The sequence below is a fragment of the Syngnathoides biaculeatus genome, chromosome 16 (genome assembly GCF_019802595.1).
Source record: "Syngnathoides biaculeatus isolate LvHL_M chromosome 16, ASM1980259v1, whole genome shotgun sequence".
NCBI lineage: Eukaryota > Metazoa > Chordata > Actinopteri > Syngnathiformes > Syngnathidae > Syngnathoides > Syngnathoides biaculeatus.
The window spans coordinates 11,390,044-11,411,389 of NC_084655.1; the positions used below are offsets into that span (position 1 = coordinate 11,390,044).

General features: G+C 44.1%; 1 protein-coding gene across 1 annotated transcript; it reads left to right on the forward strand.

Annotated features, from left to right (window-relative positions):
• The first annotated feature begins 8,256 nt into the window (after positions 1–8,256).
• si:ch211-106h11.3 (CCN family member 1) lies at positions 8,257–20,745 on the forward strand. The gene is made up of 5 exons (XM_061845198.1): positions 8,257–9,278; positions 10,192–10,405; positions 10,985–11,425; positions 11,892–12,070; positions 17,327–20,745. The coding sequence occupies exons 1-5, from the start codon at positions 9,228–9,230 to the stop codon at positions 17,630–17,632; spliced, it is 1,191 nt and encodes a 396-aa protein (XP_061701182.1). The 5' UTR covers positions 8,257–9,227; the 3' UTR covers positions 17,633–20,745.
• Positions 20,746–21,346: the final 601 nt, after the last annotated feature.

A 21,346-nucleotide genomic window follows, 5' to 3' on the forward strand; every position in this document is an offset into this window, starting at 1 on the left:
TTGTCCTTCCCCTGCTCAAAAAAATGGTTACATCAACAATCGAAAATGCAAAACCTTTTCAATATTTACAATCAAAAGTTGGAACTACCTACAATTAGTACGGAAGCAACCAGAAACTTGCACAATTGCCCAATACAAATAGTTGTTGAATGGTTATATAACATGTCGTCCAAATCCATGTATCCATTTTTTTGGTACCGTTTATTCTCACAAGGGTGACGGCCCTGCCGTAGCCGATCCCGGCTATCTTCGTGCAATTTAGCCATCAATTAATCTACCATTGGTGGCATGCTGCTCAGCTGGAAAGTGTTGGCCTCACAGTTCAGAGGTCCCGGGTTCAGTCCCGGACCCGCCTGTGTGGAGTTTGCATGTTCTCCCTGTTCTTGCGAGGGTTTTCTCCGGGCACTCCGGTTTCCTCCCACATCCCGAAAACATCAATTCATCCAATATCTGAGCCGCTTATCCTCACTCAGGTCGCGGGAATGCTGTAGCCTATCCCAGCTCTCAAAGGGCAGGAGGGGGGGGTACACCCTGAAATGGTTACCAGCCAATCGCAGGGTACATAGAGACAAACAGCCGCACTCACAATCACAAATGGGGCAATTGCATGTTTTTGAGATGTGGGAGGAAACCCGAGTGCCCAAACAGTGAGAACATGCAAACTCCACACAGGCGGGTCCGGGATTGAACTCGGGACCTCTGAACTGTGAGGCCAACACTTTACCAGCTGATCCACCATGCCATCCCCAAAAAACATGCAACATTAATTGAATACTCTAAATTGCCCATAGGTGTGATTGTGAGTTTGGCTGTTTTTTGTCTCTATGTGCCCTGCGACAACCAGTTCATTGTGTACCCCGCCTCTTGCCCTTTGACAGCTGGGATAGGCTCCAGCACTCCCACGACTCTTGTGAGGATAAATAGCTAAGGAAATGGATGGATGGATGGATGGATGGATGGATGGATGGATGGATGGATGGATGGATAATCTACTGTGCATGTTTTTGGGATGTGGGAGGAAACTGGAATACCAGGAGAAAAAAGCCACAGACGCACGGGCAGAACATGCAAACCCTAACCCCTAACCCTACACAGGCAAGGGTGGATTTAAGCCCGCGTCTGTAGACCTTTGAGGCAGATGCACTAACCAGTTCTTCACCGTGTCGCCATGTTCCAAGTCATTAACCCAAATAAAAATGATAGGGATCTTGCAACCACAATGCAGTCAGCAGTTAAGCAAATATTTAGCTTAGCTTCTTTTCTTTGTTTCTTCTTCTACAACAACAACAACTACTAGTACTACTTCCAATCCTTTTTGTTTTTATTTCCCAGCAGACTTGTTACTAGGAACAGGCTTCTGGTTTGGGTGAGGTAACCATTTCAAGGGATCATCAGAGTCAGAAGTCCAGGATTATAAATATTGAACAATCAAATGAGAAACTGTCTGGTTGTAACTGAGTATGCGTTTTTCTGCCATGTGACCATTTTTAACCACACCACATGTAGCCTCAGAATGTTGTATATCTGCGCCTGTATTTGTGTTATTGTTTGTATCGTGTGTTTTTGTCCTTGGATGCTGAATGAAACCACTCTGCATGTTGTTCGGTAATTTCATCCAGATGGTTGTTTGCAACCTTACTTTTAATGTGGCATTGTTTTTCGACAGGGGACGCCGTCCAAATAGGAGATGGGGGTAGGGAATGAGGGGGTGGCTGTTTATTAGACTGTGGCGGTTGGGTTTTGAACAGAGGTAAGCTCTATGTGCTGGATGAGGTGGGATTGGTGTGTCCAGGACCAGAACACACAACCCTCAGTTCATTTCACCGATGGCCTCACATAGCTGTCCTGCACATGTTTACCCTCAAACGCAGCCAAACTGTTTGTGAGTGAGGCTCCTTTTCAAGGTATCTCGCCCACCCCGCTAGCCCCCTCCCCCCTTTCTGCCAAATAAACATTGCACCGGAAATTGCGAGGATATCTGGAATTTTTGAGGGTCTCACTGGAAAGCTGGAGAAGTCTCGAACAAGGGTGCTCTCTGTGACACCTTGTAGGTGAGGGGAGGGCGAAGACACAGAGTGGGAGGAGAGGGGCGTTGGTATCCTGCGAGGAGGGTGTGACCGTGCCGTGTGTGCTTGGGGGGGCCGACTTATATCAGGAAGACGCACAGTCTCTCTCTAGCAGGTACAGGTGACCCACTTTCCTCTGACCCTGTCGGTATTGTCTGCTAAGGCTGACCTTGCTCATCACCCAAGAAACTGACAAAGTTCAAAGGTTAAGAAGAAACTATACACTGTAACGCCTGTCAAAGTGCACTGTGTTCCCTAACAAGTAGTACAGTGAAGAAAATAAGTATTTGAACACCCTGCTATATCGCAAGTTCTCCCACTTAGAAATCATGCAGGGGTCTGAAATTTTCATCATAGGTGCATGTCCACTGTGAGAGAGATAAACTAAAGATAAAAATCCAGAAATCACAATGTATGATGTTTTTTCTAACAATTTATTTGTGTGATACAGCTGCAAATAAGCATTTGAACACCTGAGAAAACCAATGTTAATATTTGGTACAGTAGTCTTTGTTTACAATTACAGAGGTCAAAGGTTTCCTGTAGTCGTTCAGCAGGTTTGCACACACTGCAGGAGGGATTTTGGCCCACTCCTCCACACAGATCTTCTCTAGATCAGACAGGTTTCTGGGCTGTCCCTGAGAAAGACTGAATTTTAGCTCCCTCTAAAGTTTTTCTATTGGGTTTAGGTCTGGAGACTGGCTAGGCCATGCCAGAACCTTGATATGCATCCTACGAACCCACTCCTTGGTTTTCCTGGCTGATTGTATAGGGTGGACAGGTGTCTTTATCCAGCGAACGACCTCACACAGGTGCATCTGATTCAGGATAATACATGGAGTGCAGGTGGACTTTTAAAGGCGGACTAACGGGTCTTTGAGGGTCAGAATTCTGGCTGATAGACAGGTGTTCAAATACTCATTTTCAGATGTATCACACAAATAAATTGTTTAAAAAAAATCAAACATTGTGATTTCTGGATTTTTCTTTTTAGATTATCTCTCACAGTGGACAAACACCTACGATGAAAATCTCAGACCCCTCCATGATTTCTAAGTGGGGGACCTTGCTATATAGCAGGGTGTTCAAATACTCATTTTCCTCACTGTACATGCATATTGATTTAGCATCTTCAAATGTTTTTAAAATATGACAGACCCCACATGACAGGGCCACAATTGCCATGTATGCTTCACTTCTCCTGTGGTGTACTTGTGGGGACCAATGCCACACACATCATGATGCACAAGTCACTATATACAGTGTTCCTCCTTTATTTGTGTTAGTAGTTTTATTTCCATTGATCTTCATCCATTCATTCTTCCTTCATTTCATAGCTGAAAATTCTTGGCTCTGCTCCAGCTTGTAAGTCAAGGACCTCATATCGTATGACATCGCTAAACTCAATGATAACTGCCTATGTTTGGACGTCAAGAGGATTAGAGTTGATGACAACTCTTTTACTTAGTCCCGCTCTATCATCTTTTTTTTTTTTTCAATTGGATTCATTTCATTCTATCTGGCCTGTAATTGAAGTTTGGCGCTTTTTCTTTCTGTATCCCGTCATGGTTAGTATCAATTACCCCACATGCAATGTGCACATGAGACATTTATACAGATGTGGGAAAACAGGAATGTACTATTATAAGTTCAAATTATTTTTTTTTCTCCCCCTTCTTTGATTTGGGGTTTGAGCATAGAGCCTGCCTATGTCTGCAGAGAGATAAACATCACTTGCCCGAAGATAACTGGGCACATGTTGAGAGAAACGTTTTTTTTTTTTTTTAAGATGGAGTCTGGTGTACATGACACACCTGTCAGCTGCATCGCACTTTCTCCTTTGTGGAACACATAAGATTAAGTTGTGAAATTTGTTCTGTTTGGGAACTCAACATTAAAGTTTCTCTTATTGGTGCAAAAAAATCTTTGGGACGTTAATTCCTTTTCTCCACATGTCCTTTCTACACCTTTCTATTTGCGTCTTTTTTTTTATATCCAATTTCTTCTGTTTTGGAACAGGTTGTACACTGCGTGGCTTCATTTTAGGTTGTGTCATCAGACTTTTACCGCAGGAAAAGTTTCTGTGAGGTCACTCCTCGATGGGGAAGATGGACATTGGAGAGAAAAACAACACCTCTGAATGCAGCAAGGTTGTGTCACCCGCAATGATCGTACGAGGCGTTGGTTTGCACGTCAGCCTCACACTTCTGAGCTTGGGGGCTCGAAATTGGGTTTACGCCTTTCCTGTGTGGTTTGTCCTCCTTTTGCTCGGATAGATTTTGTACCTCATCCCATGTTCCAAAAATATGAAGGACAGGTTAATTGAAGATTCTCAATAGATACTTTTCATTGATGTCACGCCGACCACGTGTTTTTTGTTTACATCGCCATTTTGGACGGCAAGATGGTGTCTACATATCATGGCTAGGAAGCGATAAGTGTATACTGTAATGTTTTGGCTACGGTTATCATTTCATCGTTTATCTTGAAAGTCCTTTGACAAACGAACACTGTAACCAGAGGTGATCGAGGCACTTGTGCTGAAGTGAGGAATAAAGAAAGAAGCCACATGTGAAACTCAAGAGCAAGTATTGTCTCATTATTATATTGAGCTATAGTACTTGTCGTATATAGGAAGTGTGGTGTAATCGTGATTGTGTCGACGTCAGCGGGGCGCGATGAGGCAGGTCGATAAGGAAATGAGCGAGAGAGGTTGTCGGGGGGAAAAGCGAAATAAATATCACGCACGTTAAAAAGTACAGATTGACTCACGTCTACGTTATTCAATAACACAACAGCAAGATCATAAAATGGTGTCAGAGTGACGGTAGTATAACTACAGACTCATGGAAAAAAAAAAACTCGGGGGGAAAAAAAAATGAACAAAGACGACGACGAACTGACCACGATGGAGGCGTACGTTCGGTGTTCCAAGCCCGAGGATGGACTGGGACTCATCCAATTTACCAGATGCATGGCGCAGATTCAACCAACACGCCGAACTCATGTTCACAGGACCTCTTAAAAACAGAGCTGAAGAGGAAAAGTGCAGTTCCTCCTGCTGTGGATCGGCGATAAAGGACGGGATGTCGGCAATACGTGGACACTGACCGGAGACGAAGATAAGTCGCGAAAAACTTATTACGAAAAATTCTCTGCTTAACTTACTGTGAAAGCAAACCCCATATTTGCTAGCTATAAATTTCACGAGGAGGCTCAAGGTAACTATGAGTCATGTGAGCACTTGGTGACAGAACTCAAGCTGTTGATTAAAGACTGTAACTACACAAACAGCCATGAGATGGTCAGAGTTTTCGCGACCAACTCACCGAGTGTGCGTGAAAAGTTACTCAGCCACGGGCCGGCACTCATGCTCAAAAAAAGCAATCGGCATAGCCTGTTCCTACGAGTTAGCAAAAGTGCAGCTAAAGGCTATGGCTAGCGACAGCCAAGAGGTTCACGTTATCCACCGCAAACATGGAAAGCAAAGTTTCACTGCAGGTGCTAGGAGGCATATTGACAGCCCAAAAACTCCGTAAAGATATTAACCAAGTGTGGAGGATACCACAGTAAATTAGCTGAATGCCCAGCAAAAGGTAAACAATGCCGGAAGTGTCAGACCCCATTTTCTGTCTGTTCTTAAAGTCATCACTTGATGAAATACCATGATGAAAAGGCCGGAAGACGCTTATAAGCAAGCCAATATTCACAAAAAGATCACTAAAAAACGGGAGTTGTATTGTAGTTTTGCCGTCCAGTAGGCGTCGTAAACAAAAGTCATGTGACTCATGACTTCACGGTGAAAAGTATCTATTGCCCATAAGTATGAGTGTGAACGATCCTTGCCTATTTGTGCCCCTGCGATTAGCAAAAACTAATCACAGAAGTGATATATTTATATACTTCCTATACATACTACATACTATACAAATTGTGTTTGTGCCACCTTGTGGCTTGCCCCAAGCATTTACTGGCTTGCCTCCGGGACACTGATCTACTCCACAAATTAACCTGTTCAAAATGATCTGTTGCAATATAAATGCAACAAACCGGTTCTCGCTGCTGCCATTTCCTTGGCTGCTGGCATGCGCTTCCCACCTCTCACCTCCTTCGATGTGTACGTACATCCTCCCATCACCTCACACTCTTCTGTCAAGCTTTAACTGACTTGTTTTTAAAGTTTCCTCTCCGTGTCACTTGCCATTGCCCAACTTTTCCAACTCTTTCACACGAACTTTTATTCCAACTTTGACCGTTACTCCGTCTGACCGTTTAATAATCTTGCCAAGAAGTTTTTTTTTCCTTCTTCTTCATTAAACTCGTAAAGTAAACTTTGTGTCACTCTGACCATGACAAATTTTGATGTCTCCTGTCAGGTTAGAATCAAAAGGTCAGCACGCATAAAGCGAGTTCTCAGTGGTAGTTCTGGTCTCCCAAAGTCAAATGACTACTTCTGCTTCGGCGTGTGTTTGGAAATTCGGTAGGCTTGTTTATTATGTCTGGGATGGAAGCCACTGATGTGAAAAGTCTTTGAAGAGCGCATTGACATTACATCGAAATATGGGGTAAAAAACACTGTTGTGTGTGTGCGCCAGGAGCCTCATTTGGTTTCACTGCCTCCATTTTCTCTTGACGCATTGGGGTTGTTTACACGGTCGTGTTACATCACCTCCGAGCACTGACAGAGAGAGATGGATTGTGTGGGAAGAGGATGGAGGTTTGGCCAATGCACTCTGTAAACCTCTGAGTGTGTATGTGTGTCAGCACATATGGTTTATACACAAGCATATAATGTTACATAATTATATCATTAATATGGAATCATGGTAATATTTATGTGAATTATATTTCACATCTAGTTCCCAGGATGAATAAATGTTAGTTTTCTCACGTCGTATTTTAAACACTTTGGGTTTGCGGTTAGCGCATCAGCTATGCAGTTCTGAGGTTCCGAGCTCGAATCCCAGCTGAGACGATTGCGTGAGTGCCCCCTGCCCGATGAAAGGTGGGATTGCCTCTAGCACTCCTGCGATGCTTGTGAGGATAAGCAACTCAGAAAATGAATGGATGGTATTGTAAAGTCTCTTCACAGGTGATTCTGTAAATGCAAAATCATAAAAACTCTCATTGTTCAAATATTTCTGGACCACAGGCACAATTAATTGGATGGATGATGTCAATGTTATTGTTTTGTTTGACAAATATATGATCACCCCCCCCCCAAAAAAAAAAAAAGAAAACAAAACAAAACAATATAGAAAACTTTGGGATTTGAATGGGCGGCAGAGTGGTCAGCTGGAAAGCAATTGCTTCACAGTTCTGAGGACCCGAGTTCAATCCCACCCTTCTCTGTATGGAGTATGCATGTTCTCCCCTTGCCTGCGTGGGTTTTTTCCAGGCACTCCGGTTTCCTCCCACATCCAAAAACATGCAACATTAATTGGACACTCTAAATTGTCCATAGGTGTGATTGTGAGTGCGGCTGTTTGTCTCCATGTGCCCTGCAATTGGCTGGCAACCAGTTCAGGGTATACACCGCCTCCTGCTCGTTGACAGCTGGGATAGGCTCCAACACTCCCGCAATACTTGTGAGGATAAGCGGCAATAGAAAATGGATGGATGGGATTTGAATTAGGGGTTTGCCCAGGCCTTTTGATTTACTACTTTTCTTTTTGCCCCTACAGTTTCCTTTATACTACAACTGACTGGGCAGTTTTCAAAGTATTCAAAATATTATTTAACTGTAGGTTTGTTTTAATGTCATTCAAGCACCACAAGTTAAAGTGTTTTTGTTTGCAGCAGGTGTGCACGTCTTCTTCTGTTAAAAATGCTTGTTTATACTCTGAGGAAGAAGAGGGTGTGTGTCTTCTTTGTCTAAAAGTAAGTTTCTTTCGGCTTGTCCCTTTCGGGGTCGCCACAGCGTGTCATCTCAGATGAACGCACATATATATTTGGCACAATTTTTACGTCTAGTTGCCATAAATTCCAGGTTTTTTTTTTTTATTGCTCAAAGTTTGACAGATCCAGTGGAAAGAAAAGATCAACAACAATACTGGTGACGTGTTGAATGTAAAGGATGGCCTGTGTATGTGTCAGCTGCACGAGAGAGAGAGAAAGAGAGAGAGAGAGAGAGAGAGAGAGAGAGAAGAGAGAGAGAGAGAGAGAGAGAGAGAGAGAGAGAGAGAGAGAGAGAGAGAGAGAGAGAGAGAGAGAGAGAGAGCAGATGGGAACCAGTGTTGGGAATGTTACCTCGTAAAGTTAAAATCTCATAGTAGGTATTTATATTTCATTTACTTTCCCGACGTAATGTAGAATTAACTAAAGTGTCAAAAATACAATGTTTTATGTGTTTAAAGATTTCCAAAATAATAGCTTGCACCACAAGGTGGCATCGCAATGGAATCTGCCACTGGGTAGCCAATGAGCTCCGCATGCCGCTGGAGTACACCCGGATTTTGTCGCAAGCCAATCGCGGGAAAGTAGAAACAAACGAGTACTTGCACCCACATTCTTACTTACAGACCATTTAGGGTCCCATTGACCTACAACGCATGTTTTTGGAATGTGGGAGGAAATTGGGGTGCCTGGAGAAAAAAACACGGGCACATAGATAACATGCAAACTCCACACAGGAAAGCAGGGATTTGAACCCGGAACCTCAGAACTGTGAGGCGGAATTGCTAAAAAGCAACGTCACGTGACAAAAACCGCAGTCAGGAAGGAGTTCTCCGTGTCAAGAGAACATGAAAGCAGTAAAAATATAATTTACACCTGAACATAAACAAATATACAAAGACCAGGACATCTTTTGAATGTAGTAATTCTGAATTTATGAATGAGCGCATTCATGTAGGGCCACGCCCCCTCCCAATCTCGTTTTTGGTTGGTTGGGACGCGTCAGCGCGCAGCTTCGCGCCGATTGGCTCGCGGAGCAACAGTGGGCGCGGCTACTATAAAAAGCACCGCGCTCATATAAAAACAAGCCCCGGCACTTTGATCGATGACATTTAACAAGTGATGGGGGACGTTTCGTGAACGCGGAGCGAGTTGGATGTAATCTTTTGTGGACGAACTCTATTGTTGCTGAACCGGAAGAGGATTTTTTTTGTTTGTTCTGTAACAAGTCGCGCTTGTCGCCTTCTATGTGAGTCAATTGACAGCATGGGGATTTTGCTCTTACTTGCAGTCATGCAAGCGTTGACAGTCGCTTTGGTGAGTGGGTGAGCTTTATTATTTTGTTGTTTTTTTTTCTGGAATGCGATTGCAGTTAAAAGAAATGTTTATGCGTCGCGTGATGTTATTATCACTTGGAAAACAGAGTGCGGAAGAACAGCTCCCTGAACAGTGGTCACAATGTGTTTATCTTCACCGTTTGTTTATCTGATGGGGATCATTTGCTAGAAAACAATAACAGCAGGTTATTTCCATATATTTTATAAACAGTAAGTATATAATCAATGGACAACTTCTCTAACAAAACACTTAACCTCCTAAAATAACACATTTTTGATTTTACTATTATTTGAAAGTGGCGTGTGATTGCTGGTTGTTTGTTGTCTATAAATGTTTCACAAAAACATTTTATAGTTTTATCCATTTCAACTCATGTTGGACGTGTTTGTGAATCTACTAATCTAATCTAGATTCACAGTATATGTCTATATAATTCACATGATGTATAGAAGTGAACTATAACACATAAAGCTAAGACCCCATCACTTTATAAGTGCTGGGTGTCACGATCACAGGGATCTTTTATTTTTTTAAGATCTCAGTAGTCGCTGGGAGTTATTTGAGTGTGTTTGCACGAGGAGAAAGGAGAAGGTGCGAAACAAAAGATGCAGCAGCAGGAAGGTGGGGGGGGTGAGAGAACACCAGCTTTCATCCATGCTCAGCCAGCGAAAGCCGAGCGGAAGGCGACAGTGGGCTGCAGATATCCCTGCGGGGCTCGGGACAGAGCTGGTTATTCAGCCGATGCTTAGCCTCGCGCACTTTGAGGAATTTCTGTGATGTGTGTAACGCGAGCCTAACTATTGTCCCGCGAGGTTGCAATGTAGCTCCCCGTTGCATGGAACCTGCTGAAAACTGTTTTGAAAAGCAGTGCATCCCTTTATTTTTCATGCAGGTGACTGCAGAGTGTCCGGTGGTGTGCGAATGTCCGGCCAGGCCCCCGTCCTGTCCCCCAGGCGTGAGTTCTGTCCCGGATGGATGTGGTTGCTGCAAAGTGTGCGCCGCACAGCTGAACCAGGACTGCCACGAAGGTCAGCCCTGTGACCATCATAAAGGCCTGGACTGCAACTATGGCAACGACGTCGGCCGTACCATTGGCATCTGCAGAGGTGAGCTCCTAAGAAGTGGTGGGGCGGACGCCGCAGGGAGCGGTTTTGGGTTTCGATTGGGCACAGATTGGCCCTTACTTCAGGGTTGTGTAAGGGAATGTGTAACTTCAGGGAGGGGAATCTGGCTCCTGAGCCAAACTGCTGGAGTTTCTCTTTGATAGGAACTTGAGGTTTGAAGGCAGAGCTACCTTTCAAAAACAGAGCACCTTCATGAGCCGCACACTGAAAACGGGCCAAGTCAAGGATTTATACAAGTAGATCAGTGTGTACACAAACAGCCACACGAAGCACATACACACACAGTGGGATTTTTAATGTGTATTTATTTGGGGGTGTTCTATATCAAGGGGGGGTATCCGGGGTGTTGTTTGGGGGAGTCCCACTGAGGGAGTGAAGGGGAAGGACATTGTCAACAAGTCAAAATTACTTTCAGGGCTAAGAATAGAATTTGCTTGGCAAATGTGGAGATAGTGTGTCTGTTCTCTCTTGGGGGACTCTTTATTAAAGGTGCGGGTGAGCTTCTTTTCCTTTTTTTTCCTCCTCTCCTTTTGAATATAACACTTATCTTCCTGTTTCTAGCAAAGGCAGAGGGCCGCTCCTGCGAATACAGCGGGCGAATCTACCAAAATGGCGAGAATTTTCAAGCTGGCTGCAAGCACCAGTGTACCTGCATCGACGGGGCAGTGGGTTGCGTGCCCCTTTGCCCCAGCCACGTGCCCCTGGCGTCACCTTCCTGTCCGGCCCCGCACCTGGTCAAGGTGCCGGGCCAGTGCTGCCTCAGCATCGACTGCCACAAGGGAACAACCGTTGTGCCGCCCGTGCACCTCCGACCTCAACCCCCGGCTTACCCGCCGTACCCCTTCATTCCCTACCCGGTCTACCCTTACGTGAAAGCGTATGCAAAACCACACCAGAAGCTGTATCCCTACAAACCCAAAAACCAGATGGACACCCTGGGAAACGAGTTGGTGGAGGTGGGCCGCAAATGGGACAAGCCACGTGGCCACAAGCACCTGGCGGGTAAGTAAGAGGCGTGCCTGCGAATGCCCGCACGTCTGTTTCTTGTGCGCAGTGAAGCATCGTGTTTGTGTTTTAGCCATTTTGGCCCTCTGACGTACAAATGGCCCCACTGTGAGCCTTTCGTTGTGTGTGTGTGTAGGTCAGCGTTTAAATGTGGCTTGTTTTCCACTGGCTCCCTGCACACCAGAGGTGCTCTTGCTCTCTCATATACACACACACAGGTCTCACACAGCACATACCCCTGTCACCCGGCCTTCCCTCTCTGTAATCACCCTCGCTCGCTATGTTAGTGTTGCCTGTTCACTGAATGAGGCCAGTGTGCTTTGCATCTCTATTTGCCTCTCCTTTCCCCCTGGCTCCCCCCTTTGCTGCTTACAATTTAACGTTGACTGATCTTAGATGTTACCCCGCAACCCTAAACGTCTTCACCTTACTTCTTCTTGCTTTTTTCCATCCTCTCTCGTAGCGTGGAAGCAGGTGGGAGATCAGTGCGTGGTCCAGACCACTTCCTGGTCCCAGTGTTCTCGCAGCTGTGGGACGGGCATTTCCTCTCGCGTCACCAACGACAATGCCCGCTGTAAGCTGGTCAAGGAGACCCGTCTGTGCAATATACGACCCTGCAGCTCCATGGCGATCCCAGCCAAGGTGAGGAGAAACATTCTCAGGAAGGGCTCAATCCCCAGATGACTCCTAATAAGCACACGGGAAAGTCGTCAGTTCCGTCAGCAATTTAAAATGTAGTTTTGGTGAAAAGACATTAAGTACTATACAATCACTCACTGTTCCTAACCATTTCCACTCACGTATTTAAAAAAATTAACTACAGGATGACTGAGTTTGAGCAGAATACCCAATTACATCTATCCATCCAGGTTCTTAGCCGCTTATCCTCACAAGGGTTGCAGGGAGTGCTGGAGCCTATCCCAGCTGTCAATGGGGAGGAGGCGGGGTACACCCTGAACTGATTGACAGCCAATCACAGGGCACATAGAGACAGACAACATTCCCACTCACAATCACACCTCGGGGCAATTTAGAGTGTCCAATTAATGTCGCATGTTTTTGGGATGTGGGAAAAAAACAGAGTGCACAGAGGAAACCCACACAGGCACGGGGAGAACATGCAAATTCCACACAGGTGGGTCCGAGATTAAACCCAGGACCTCAGAACTGTGAGGCCAACAGTTTTTCAGATGACCCTAACCCTAGCCCGTGCCGCCACCCACTTACATATTAATTTCAATTTAAAGGGGAAATCCAGTGCTTTGCATGAACAGTAAATCCAATAGGTCATGTAATATGTATCCTATTTTGAGAATGTGATCTTAAACCCTCTCTCATTTAATAGTGTTTTGAGAAGATTTTTATCGACAATTCTGAATTTTCAAGGGCGCTATTTTCGCAAGTCACATGACCTACGTGTGCGGCTGTGACGTGTACCGTGCCGCAACAAAGGCTCGATTACATGGGACACCATTTATGCCCAGCGCCAATTTCTCCTATTTATCCTCATCTGATGAAGAAATAGGAGTATTGGTTGATCAGGACGACAGAGGAATACTTCCATACAGATTTGAACCTGTGGCTGTAATCAATGTTGAATATTCAGATAGTTCTTCGGGCGGATTGACGTGGAATCTGACTACTCGGAGGCCTACATGCGACATAAGTGTGTAAACAAAGGCCCCCGGAGCTCCGGGCCGGCAGCCGCGGATGGTTCTTCGGACGGGAGAGACGTGGAGACTGACGAGCAAGCTCCGGCGGCAGGCCTTTAGCCGAGCTTCGGCGGCGGCGGAGGGTGTAAGCCCTGGATGGCGAAGCACGGCTAAAGGCCTCCTCCGCCGCCCAAGGTGGGCTGCGAGGTCTGGCAGCAGGCCGCGAGCCGAGCTTCCACGTCCGGGGAGGCCGTCTAAGTGCCTCTGCCGCCTGGAAGCTCGGCTCATGGCCCGCTGCTGGAGCTCGCTCGTTAGACTCCACATCGTTCCGCCTGAAGAATCATCTGAATATTCAACATCTACAGCCACAGGTTCCAATCTATATGGAAGTATTCCTCCATCATCCCGATCAACCGATACTGCTATTTCTTCATCAGATGAGCATAAATAAGTGAAATCGGCGCTGGGCATGAATGGCAGCACCCCTGAAAATTCGTAATTGGTGATAAAAATCTTCTGAAAACACGATTAAATGAGAGCGGATTTAACATCACATTGTCAAAATAGGGTACATATGACATGACCTATTGGATACACTGTTCATGCAAAGCACTGGATTTCCCCTTTAAGCAACTTATGTAAAATAACCTTTTTGTTTTTTGATCTTAACCTCTACTTACACCGAAGAACCAGAGCCCATAACAATGGATTTCATCCTCTAAAGAAATGTATTTATTGGTTTGCAAAGCAGGATGGAGAATAACCTATTGTTTAAGTGTAAGATACCCATTAGCTAAATCATATTGCACTTATCCGTTCTTGTGAATATTAATTAAGTTGAGCCAGAGGACTTAAAACTGTCTGGCTATGTTGAAACCCGTCACATTTTCTCCCCCCAAAATTGGAGGGTTATAAAGAGAAGGTTTGTACTCCTGTTAAAATATACAGTGTAAAGCCCTCCTAAACACGTCAAGTATGAGATGGTATTTTATGAGTAGAAGTGTCAAAACACTTCATAACAAAGAAAACTTTTCCCTCATTGTTTGTGGGGGTTTGCAATTGTTGTTGCACTCAGCGTCCCTTTGCTGTGTGATTTAAAGAGCGCTTGAGTCACCCACTCTGTTGTTCCCTCACATTTGACACAACCCCCACCCCCCCGCTGCCGACGCCACGAGCCACTTCGGAGGCTGATGGGTTGTTATGCACCTGTTTCACGCAGTGTTTGCACAGCTATCGTGGGTGTTAAGATGTGCATCGGCGTCAGTCGTTGCTTATTGTTGGCATGCTCTTAACCCATCCGGTGTTCTTTTTGTTTCGCTTGTCCCTCAACTTTAGTACGTTAACTTTGCTTTCAACTCAGTGTGTTGGAGTAATGACTTGTTTCACAGTGCTAATACCAAGCAACAGAATATTATAAAGCTTTTACAGGAATGCGGTTTTCTACTGTTTTCTTTACCTCTTATGCCGTTCATGGAGCACACGGGGGCTCGAGGGCCGATCCCATCTGACTTGTGAGGGTGAGAGGTCGAGTACATCTTGGACTGGTCAGCTATCAATCACAGGACTGAGGCAAAGAGGCAAACAACCATTCAGTTATCACTAAAATGGGAAATTTAGTGAATCTAAACAGGGCACGAGTAAAATGTTTTGTTGTCTCTCTTTTCTTTTTTTTCTTTTTTTAAAGATGCGCATCGAGGCAACAGAACTGCCCAAACTCTTTTCCTTCACAGACTTGCAAAAAGAAGGGAAAGAAAAACTTGTCAGATTTTATCTAAGAGGAAATTTGAGTGGTCAGCATACATTTAAAATGTGATTTGTGCATCTAAATACAGCTGCAGTCCACTTTGTTGGAGAAGCCTTATATGTATTCACAAACTAAATCTACTGCCCTCATTGTTGTGGTGGGTGGGAGAAAAATGGTACTAAATTAACAGTTGCTTATGCTGGACTTACTGTAGCAGAGGCCATTAAGCATAACTGTGTTTTAAAGACTAAATATGTGTGGTATATATGGCAAAAAAAAATGGGGGGGGGGTTGATAATTTACATTTCCTCTCAAAATAATTAAACCCTCAATGCAAAATGTAGTTATTTATAAGTGAGCATTTTTAATTTTTTTAATTCACAATGCGGGTTGATTCATTTTGAGTCCACTTATATACAATAAATATCACAGGGCATAACACTAGTGGATATTATAATCAATTCGACAAGTAATTGATGGGAAATATTTGTTTTGATGGAAATGTTGTTGATTAATCTTTAAGTAAATTGGCTCAACTGTCGTTGCGCAACAATACTGCAAACAACAGAGGTGCTGTTGAATCATTTCTGTTGAAAGGACGGCAATGTGCTGCACGCTATCTGTACTAGAGTTGTATGGAAAGAAGAGTTCAGAATGATCCGGAGAAATTAACCTCCATTGATTTTCTATAGCGCTTGTCTTTGTAGAGCTTGTGGCTGACTGGAGCCTATCGCATCTCACTCAGGTGAGATGGCAGGGGACAACCTGGAGTGGTTGCCAGTCAGTTTTAGGGCACATATAGACAAACAAACATTCATTTTCATACCACCTAAGAACAATTAAAAACTTCAATTAATTTACCATGCTTGTTTTCGGAATGTGGGAAGAAGAGGATTAACATCCAGAGAAAACCCACATGAGGAGAACATGAAAACTCCACACACGGGGGTCAGAGTTGAGATTTGAACCCGAGAGGACTCAAATGTGAGGCAGACGTACAAACGCATAGTTCACCACGCTCCCATAGAATAAGACTTTCTACAAATAACTCTGTGGGCTCCAGCATTTGGCAACGGAAACATTAAACCCGAGTGTAGAATGATGTCAATGGTTAACAAGACCAAATGTCAGCACGGTGGAATTGTGGCGAGGCAGATCGGCCTCACAGTTTCGATCTTCTTCGTTATTACTTCGCTTGTACACGGGCTTCTTTATCACATTCCCAAAACATACATTTTCATGAATTGAAACTTCAACATTTACAGTAGCTGTGAATGTGAGTGTAAATGGATGTTTGTCAAGATTTGCCCTTTCATTGACTGGCGACCATGTCAGAGAAACTATAAGCACAGGGAAAACAGAACCTCAGAAGGGTGAAGCAGACTCACTACCGAAACATTTTTCATGTTGTCATTATGTGGTGATGTTTGTGGAATTCAAGAGGGAAAATAGATATCATCCGTTTTGCAATAAAGCTGTAACCAGTGGCAGGGCATGTATTTGGAACCTGGGTCTTCAGTGAAAATTTATCTTGATTTCATCCATCCATCCATCTTCTTAGCTGCTTATCCTCACAAGGGTCACGGGGAGTGCTGGAGCCTATCCCAGCTGTCAACGGGCAAGAGGCGGGGTACACCCTGAACTGGTTGCCAGCCAATCGCAGGGCACATAGGGACAAACAGCCGCACTCACAATCACACCTACGGACAATTTATAGTGTCCAATTAATCTTGCATGTTTTTGGGATGTGGGAGGAAACCGGAATGCCCGGAGAAAAGCCACACAGGCATGGGGGGAACATGCAAACTCCACACAGGTGGGGCGGTGATCGAACTCGGGCCCGCAGAACTGTGAGGCCAACTCTTTACCAGGTGCGTCACCGTTTCACCTGACTTAAAATTCACGTCGCAATTATAGAAACCATGAAAATACTGCACAAAAACACAATTTATGGTACCTGCACGCAAATGTGCTACGTTCATCATCTGGAAAAGTTCCAAAACATTCATACTAACTAAATATCCAAATGATTAAATGTGTTTTGGTAGTTGAAAATTTTGCTCTGACCAACCAATCAGAGGATGGATAAATGCTCACATTATTGCAGACTGGAGGCAAAAGTGAATTCTGAATAGTTAAAGAAACTGTCCTATTGCTCATATAATTTTAATTCCGGTCTGAATTCCAATTGGCCGGCATTACTGCTTTATGTGTCACTGGGTGGGTTAGATTGACTTGGCAACACATGGAAGCTGAAATCTGATTGGACAAAATGTACAAGATCTGCATAAAGGTACTTGAAGCACTGCAGCTAATAGAACCTCAACAAAACAAACAGATGAGAAAAAATGAATACAGATTTCAGTTGTACTTGTGATCGTATTTCTGCCATCAGATAAGGCCTTGTTGGCCCTAATGGGCCACAGTTGATATAAATATAATTTATTTTTGCACTTTTAAATTGCATCCCTTGCTCTCCTGGGCTTTGTATCCCCACTGCAGAAAGGGAGGAAGTGCTCCCGAACCCACAAGGCCCCCGAGCCTCACCGCCTGTCCTACGCCGGATGTCGGAGCACCCGCCTGCACAGGCCCAACTACTGCGGCGTGTGCAGAGACGGCCGCTGCTGCTCACCGCGTCGCACCCGCACCGCCAGCATCACCTTCGCCTGCCCCGACGGCGAACGCTTCACCAGATCCGTCATGTTCATCCAGTCGTGCAAGTGCAGCGACGAGTGCAACCATCTGAACGAGGCGGTCATGCCCCCGCAGCTCTGGCTCTACGGAGACACACACAAGTTCATTGACTAGTTCCCTTTCTCACTCCTCAGACCCTACATTCCAAGCCACAAAAAACAAACAAAAAACATTGACACTCCCACCCCCGCTGTCCCCATTACGCCTATTTTGAAATACTTGGGAATTATTTATTCACTGTATTTTTTAGTTTATTCTGAATTTGATCTGTATCCCCCCCCTTCCCGTCATTTTGTGTATGTTAACCTTTATTGAGCCAATACACTTATTTTACATTGGGAAAAAAAATCATAACATACCACCAGAAAAGGTCACAAAAAGTGGATACGCAGGTTAATTGCTACCTAGTGGAATTACATTCAATTGTTTTGCCTATCAGTGTACAGCCATCCATCCGATATCCCTTTCTCCTATCCTCACCCGGGTTGCGGTCATCAATTAACCTACTGTATATATCTTTTTGGAACGTGAAGGGAAACCGGAGCACATGGAGATAACCGACATGGGCACGGGAAGAACATGCACGAGGCCAGATTCAAACTCGGGTCCTCAGAACTGCAAGGCAAACATGCTAGCTAGTCATCCACCGTGCCACTAGCTAGACAGCACTATTTTTTTATGAGTTAATGTACAATTTTCTGTGGAGGAACTAAATGTGCCAAAACACACTGGTTGGGAATCATTGTATAAAATTGATGCAGAGACCCTCAATGGGCCCACAATCTAGACCATAGGTGTCCAACTCTGGCCCAGGGTCCAAATTTGGCCTGCAGTGTGATTATATTTGGCCCACGAGGCAATTTCAAATTAATATTAGAGCTGACCCGCCAGTATTACAAGTATTACACACTTGTTTGGTTCCATGTTAAAAGGTTCATTTGTTCAACTTTGGCCCGCGGCTTTCTTCAATTTAAAATTTTGGCCCACTGTGAATTTGAGTTTGACACCCCTGATCTAAACCAAAGTCATCCCCCACGACAGCATTCCCTTCTAAATCTGTACATTAAAGCAGTGATTTCCATTATCAAATGTGCCATGAAAAATTATGTAGTCTGATTGAAGTGGTCTTTAAGTTATTAGCAATTCACAACAAATAATGTCTTTTATTTAATCAATCTATGGCAGTGACGTATGATGACAGGAAGAATAATTCAATAGTCTTCCACTAGGTGGCAGAAGGAGCAATAATCCTTTATATCCACTTTTTGTCCTTCACATAGAATAATTTCATGCTCATTTTTGGCTCATAATTTCGGTACATCTTTGTCATATGGTGAACCATGAGTTTTCTAAAATCAAAAATTTAAACTTGGCTCAATAAAAAAAGAAAGAAAAAAAGGAGGGGGAAAATTACAGATTATATTATTCCACTATTCATTACAGAACAAACAAAACAAGAAAGAAAACTACAATTGGAGAATAATGTATAAGTATTATAAAAATAGGGAGTGACTTTTCAATCACTCTGTAAAAAGACTGTCCTTATCCAATCAGTGTGTAGATGCGAAACGTCATTTGCAAATTTTTCGGGGACAAAAAGGGGAAGGATTTGTGAGCATCTTCATTAGATCACCTCTGCTTTAGTGTAGTTTAATTTTTTTTTTTTTTTGGCCTTGCTGGAGAATTTTGCTTCTCCAAGCCAGCAAGCTGTGCACCAAGCACCCCCCTCCCCTGAACTCTGTGAGACTTTTGTTTGGGGGGGGGAGGACATGTAAATAGCTGCCGCACTAATACATATCTGTTGCTGATTTATTTTGTGGGTCATGTGACAGAAGTTATGCGTGAATGTGGCCTATTATTGTCCCGAAGGCCTGATGACGATGTCATTCTGACATGTGCGTGCCCCCGTGACCTTATATGGTATTTATTCATATTTATTGTTGGGTTTCGCACACAAGCCGGCGGCCGTTAGGGAAGTCAGCACGTTTGGAGGATCCGAGGGACAAAAACAGCCGAGGTCCGTCAGCTGCTGATGGAGGTGACCTCCCACAGATTGACATCAATCATAGATCACCATTGGCTGGTGAAAGCTACTGGGGAACACCCCCCTCCCCACTTAAAAAAAAAAAAAAAAAAAAAGATGAAGCCTGATGTTTTGGGGATTTGAAATGCATGTCAAAGGGTGTTTACACAGCTGAACTCATCCCCTGCTTTGTCTCCTCAAGAAACTGAGGCATTTAGCAAGCACCGGAGGGACAAGCCTGGGAATCTGGCGTCGGGAAGTCTGTGCAAATTACAATCCTAATTTAAGCAGCAGCGAGAGATAAATCCTCGCCCGCTGGGTTGCTGTAAAAATAAAAATCCAAAACTGTGTGCCGAGGTAAACCTATCATTTATGACGAGAGGGCGGAACCGCCGCGCTGCCGAAAAGGGCCTGTCATCAAGGAGCTACGGTTGGAGGCCGATTCATGAACCCAAACCATTAGTCACGCTTCTTGCCGTTGCTGCAAATTGGACTCAATGAAGGGACGACAGTCGCAAAAGGGTTTTGGCTCTGCAGTCAACAAGAAGGTCATTTCTAAGGATGTTTTTGGAACTTGATTCGTGACCTGACGTAGTAACATGCCTTGTCCATAACCACATACACATTTTAAACCATAGTTCTCTTACTACTGTGCCATAGCACCTTTTTTCTGCCGTTGCTCTGGAACTATTCCTATAGTTTTGTTTTAGGGACATACTAGAGCAGCAATGTCGGGGCTATATATGGGCCGACCTTTTTCCCGGTTGTACTGACATAGTCCATGTATATTTTAGCACTGAATACATCTGGCATCGGATCCTTTATGTGCATCTTGGTGCAAATGCTGAGGATTGTAAATCCACGAGTGTACATTAGACTCCATCTGTAATAATTACAGCGTGATTTTAATTGTAGATTCCATTAAAGACTTGTACAGAGTCAATGATTGTTGGAAGAAAGACAGCCAGCCTCACGACTGTCTTTAAGGAATTTATGGGCAAACACTTCACTCCTCCACCTGGATGTCAGAAATGTTATCGTTGATCTTATAACATCTGACCAAGGTTTAAAGCATCATTTTATTTTATGATCACAAATTATAGTCTTTCTAAGAATATTACACGAGTCGGGGCAGCACAGTAACTGACTGGTTAGCAGATCTGCCTCACAGTTCCGAGGACTCGGGTTCAAATTCAGTCTTCCCTGTGTGGAGTTTGCATGTTTTGGTCATACCCGTGTGGGTCTTCTCCAGGTACTCCGCTTTCCAGGATGTGCCCCGCTTCACCCCAGACTCAACTGAGATAGGCTACAGCACACCTGAGACCCTAGTGACGAGAAGCGATACACAGAATGAAAGGATGGAACACGCACCTGGGGACTCATTAATAGTGCAGAACTGAAAAAAGAAAAATAAACTTGCCAAATTTGGACAGATACCAGTAAATCCCCATCTGACAATATTCAAACCAATAGTTGATTTTATTTTTTTTTTTCATCATTTATTATTTACAATAAGCCAATGAACCAATCATTGAATGGGATAAATGAACACAAAAGATGAGAAATGAATGAATTTATGAATTCAAGGAAAGCAACAACGAATGGAATAAACATTACTGGGATCGTAGGAAAGGCCGGATTAAAGATCGAACCTGGCCCTATGTGGCCTGCGCGCCATACTTTGCCCAACAATGGTCTGTATCGTTTAGAAAATTGCTTCTTGACTGTTGTCACACTGGAACCTGCATTTTGATAAACTCGCCAAGTCACGACGCTTTTAAATACAGGTTGTGAGAAATAGAATA

Excerpts from the sequence above, each read along its gene's own strand:
- si:ch211-106h11.3 (XM_061845198.1), top strand. The coding sequence starts at position 9,228 with ATGGGGATTTTGCTCTTACTTGCAGTCATGCAAGCGTTGACAGTCGCT. Across the intron at positions 10,406-10,984 it reads TACCATTGGCATCTGCAGAG|CAAAGGCAGAGGGCCGCTCC; the intron begins GTGAGCTCCTAA and ends TCCTGTTTCTAG. Across the intron at positions 12,071-17,326 it reads CCATGGCGATCCCAGCCAAG|AAAGGGAGGAAGTGCTCCCG; the intron begins GTGAGGAGAAAC and ends TCCCCACTGCAG.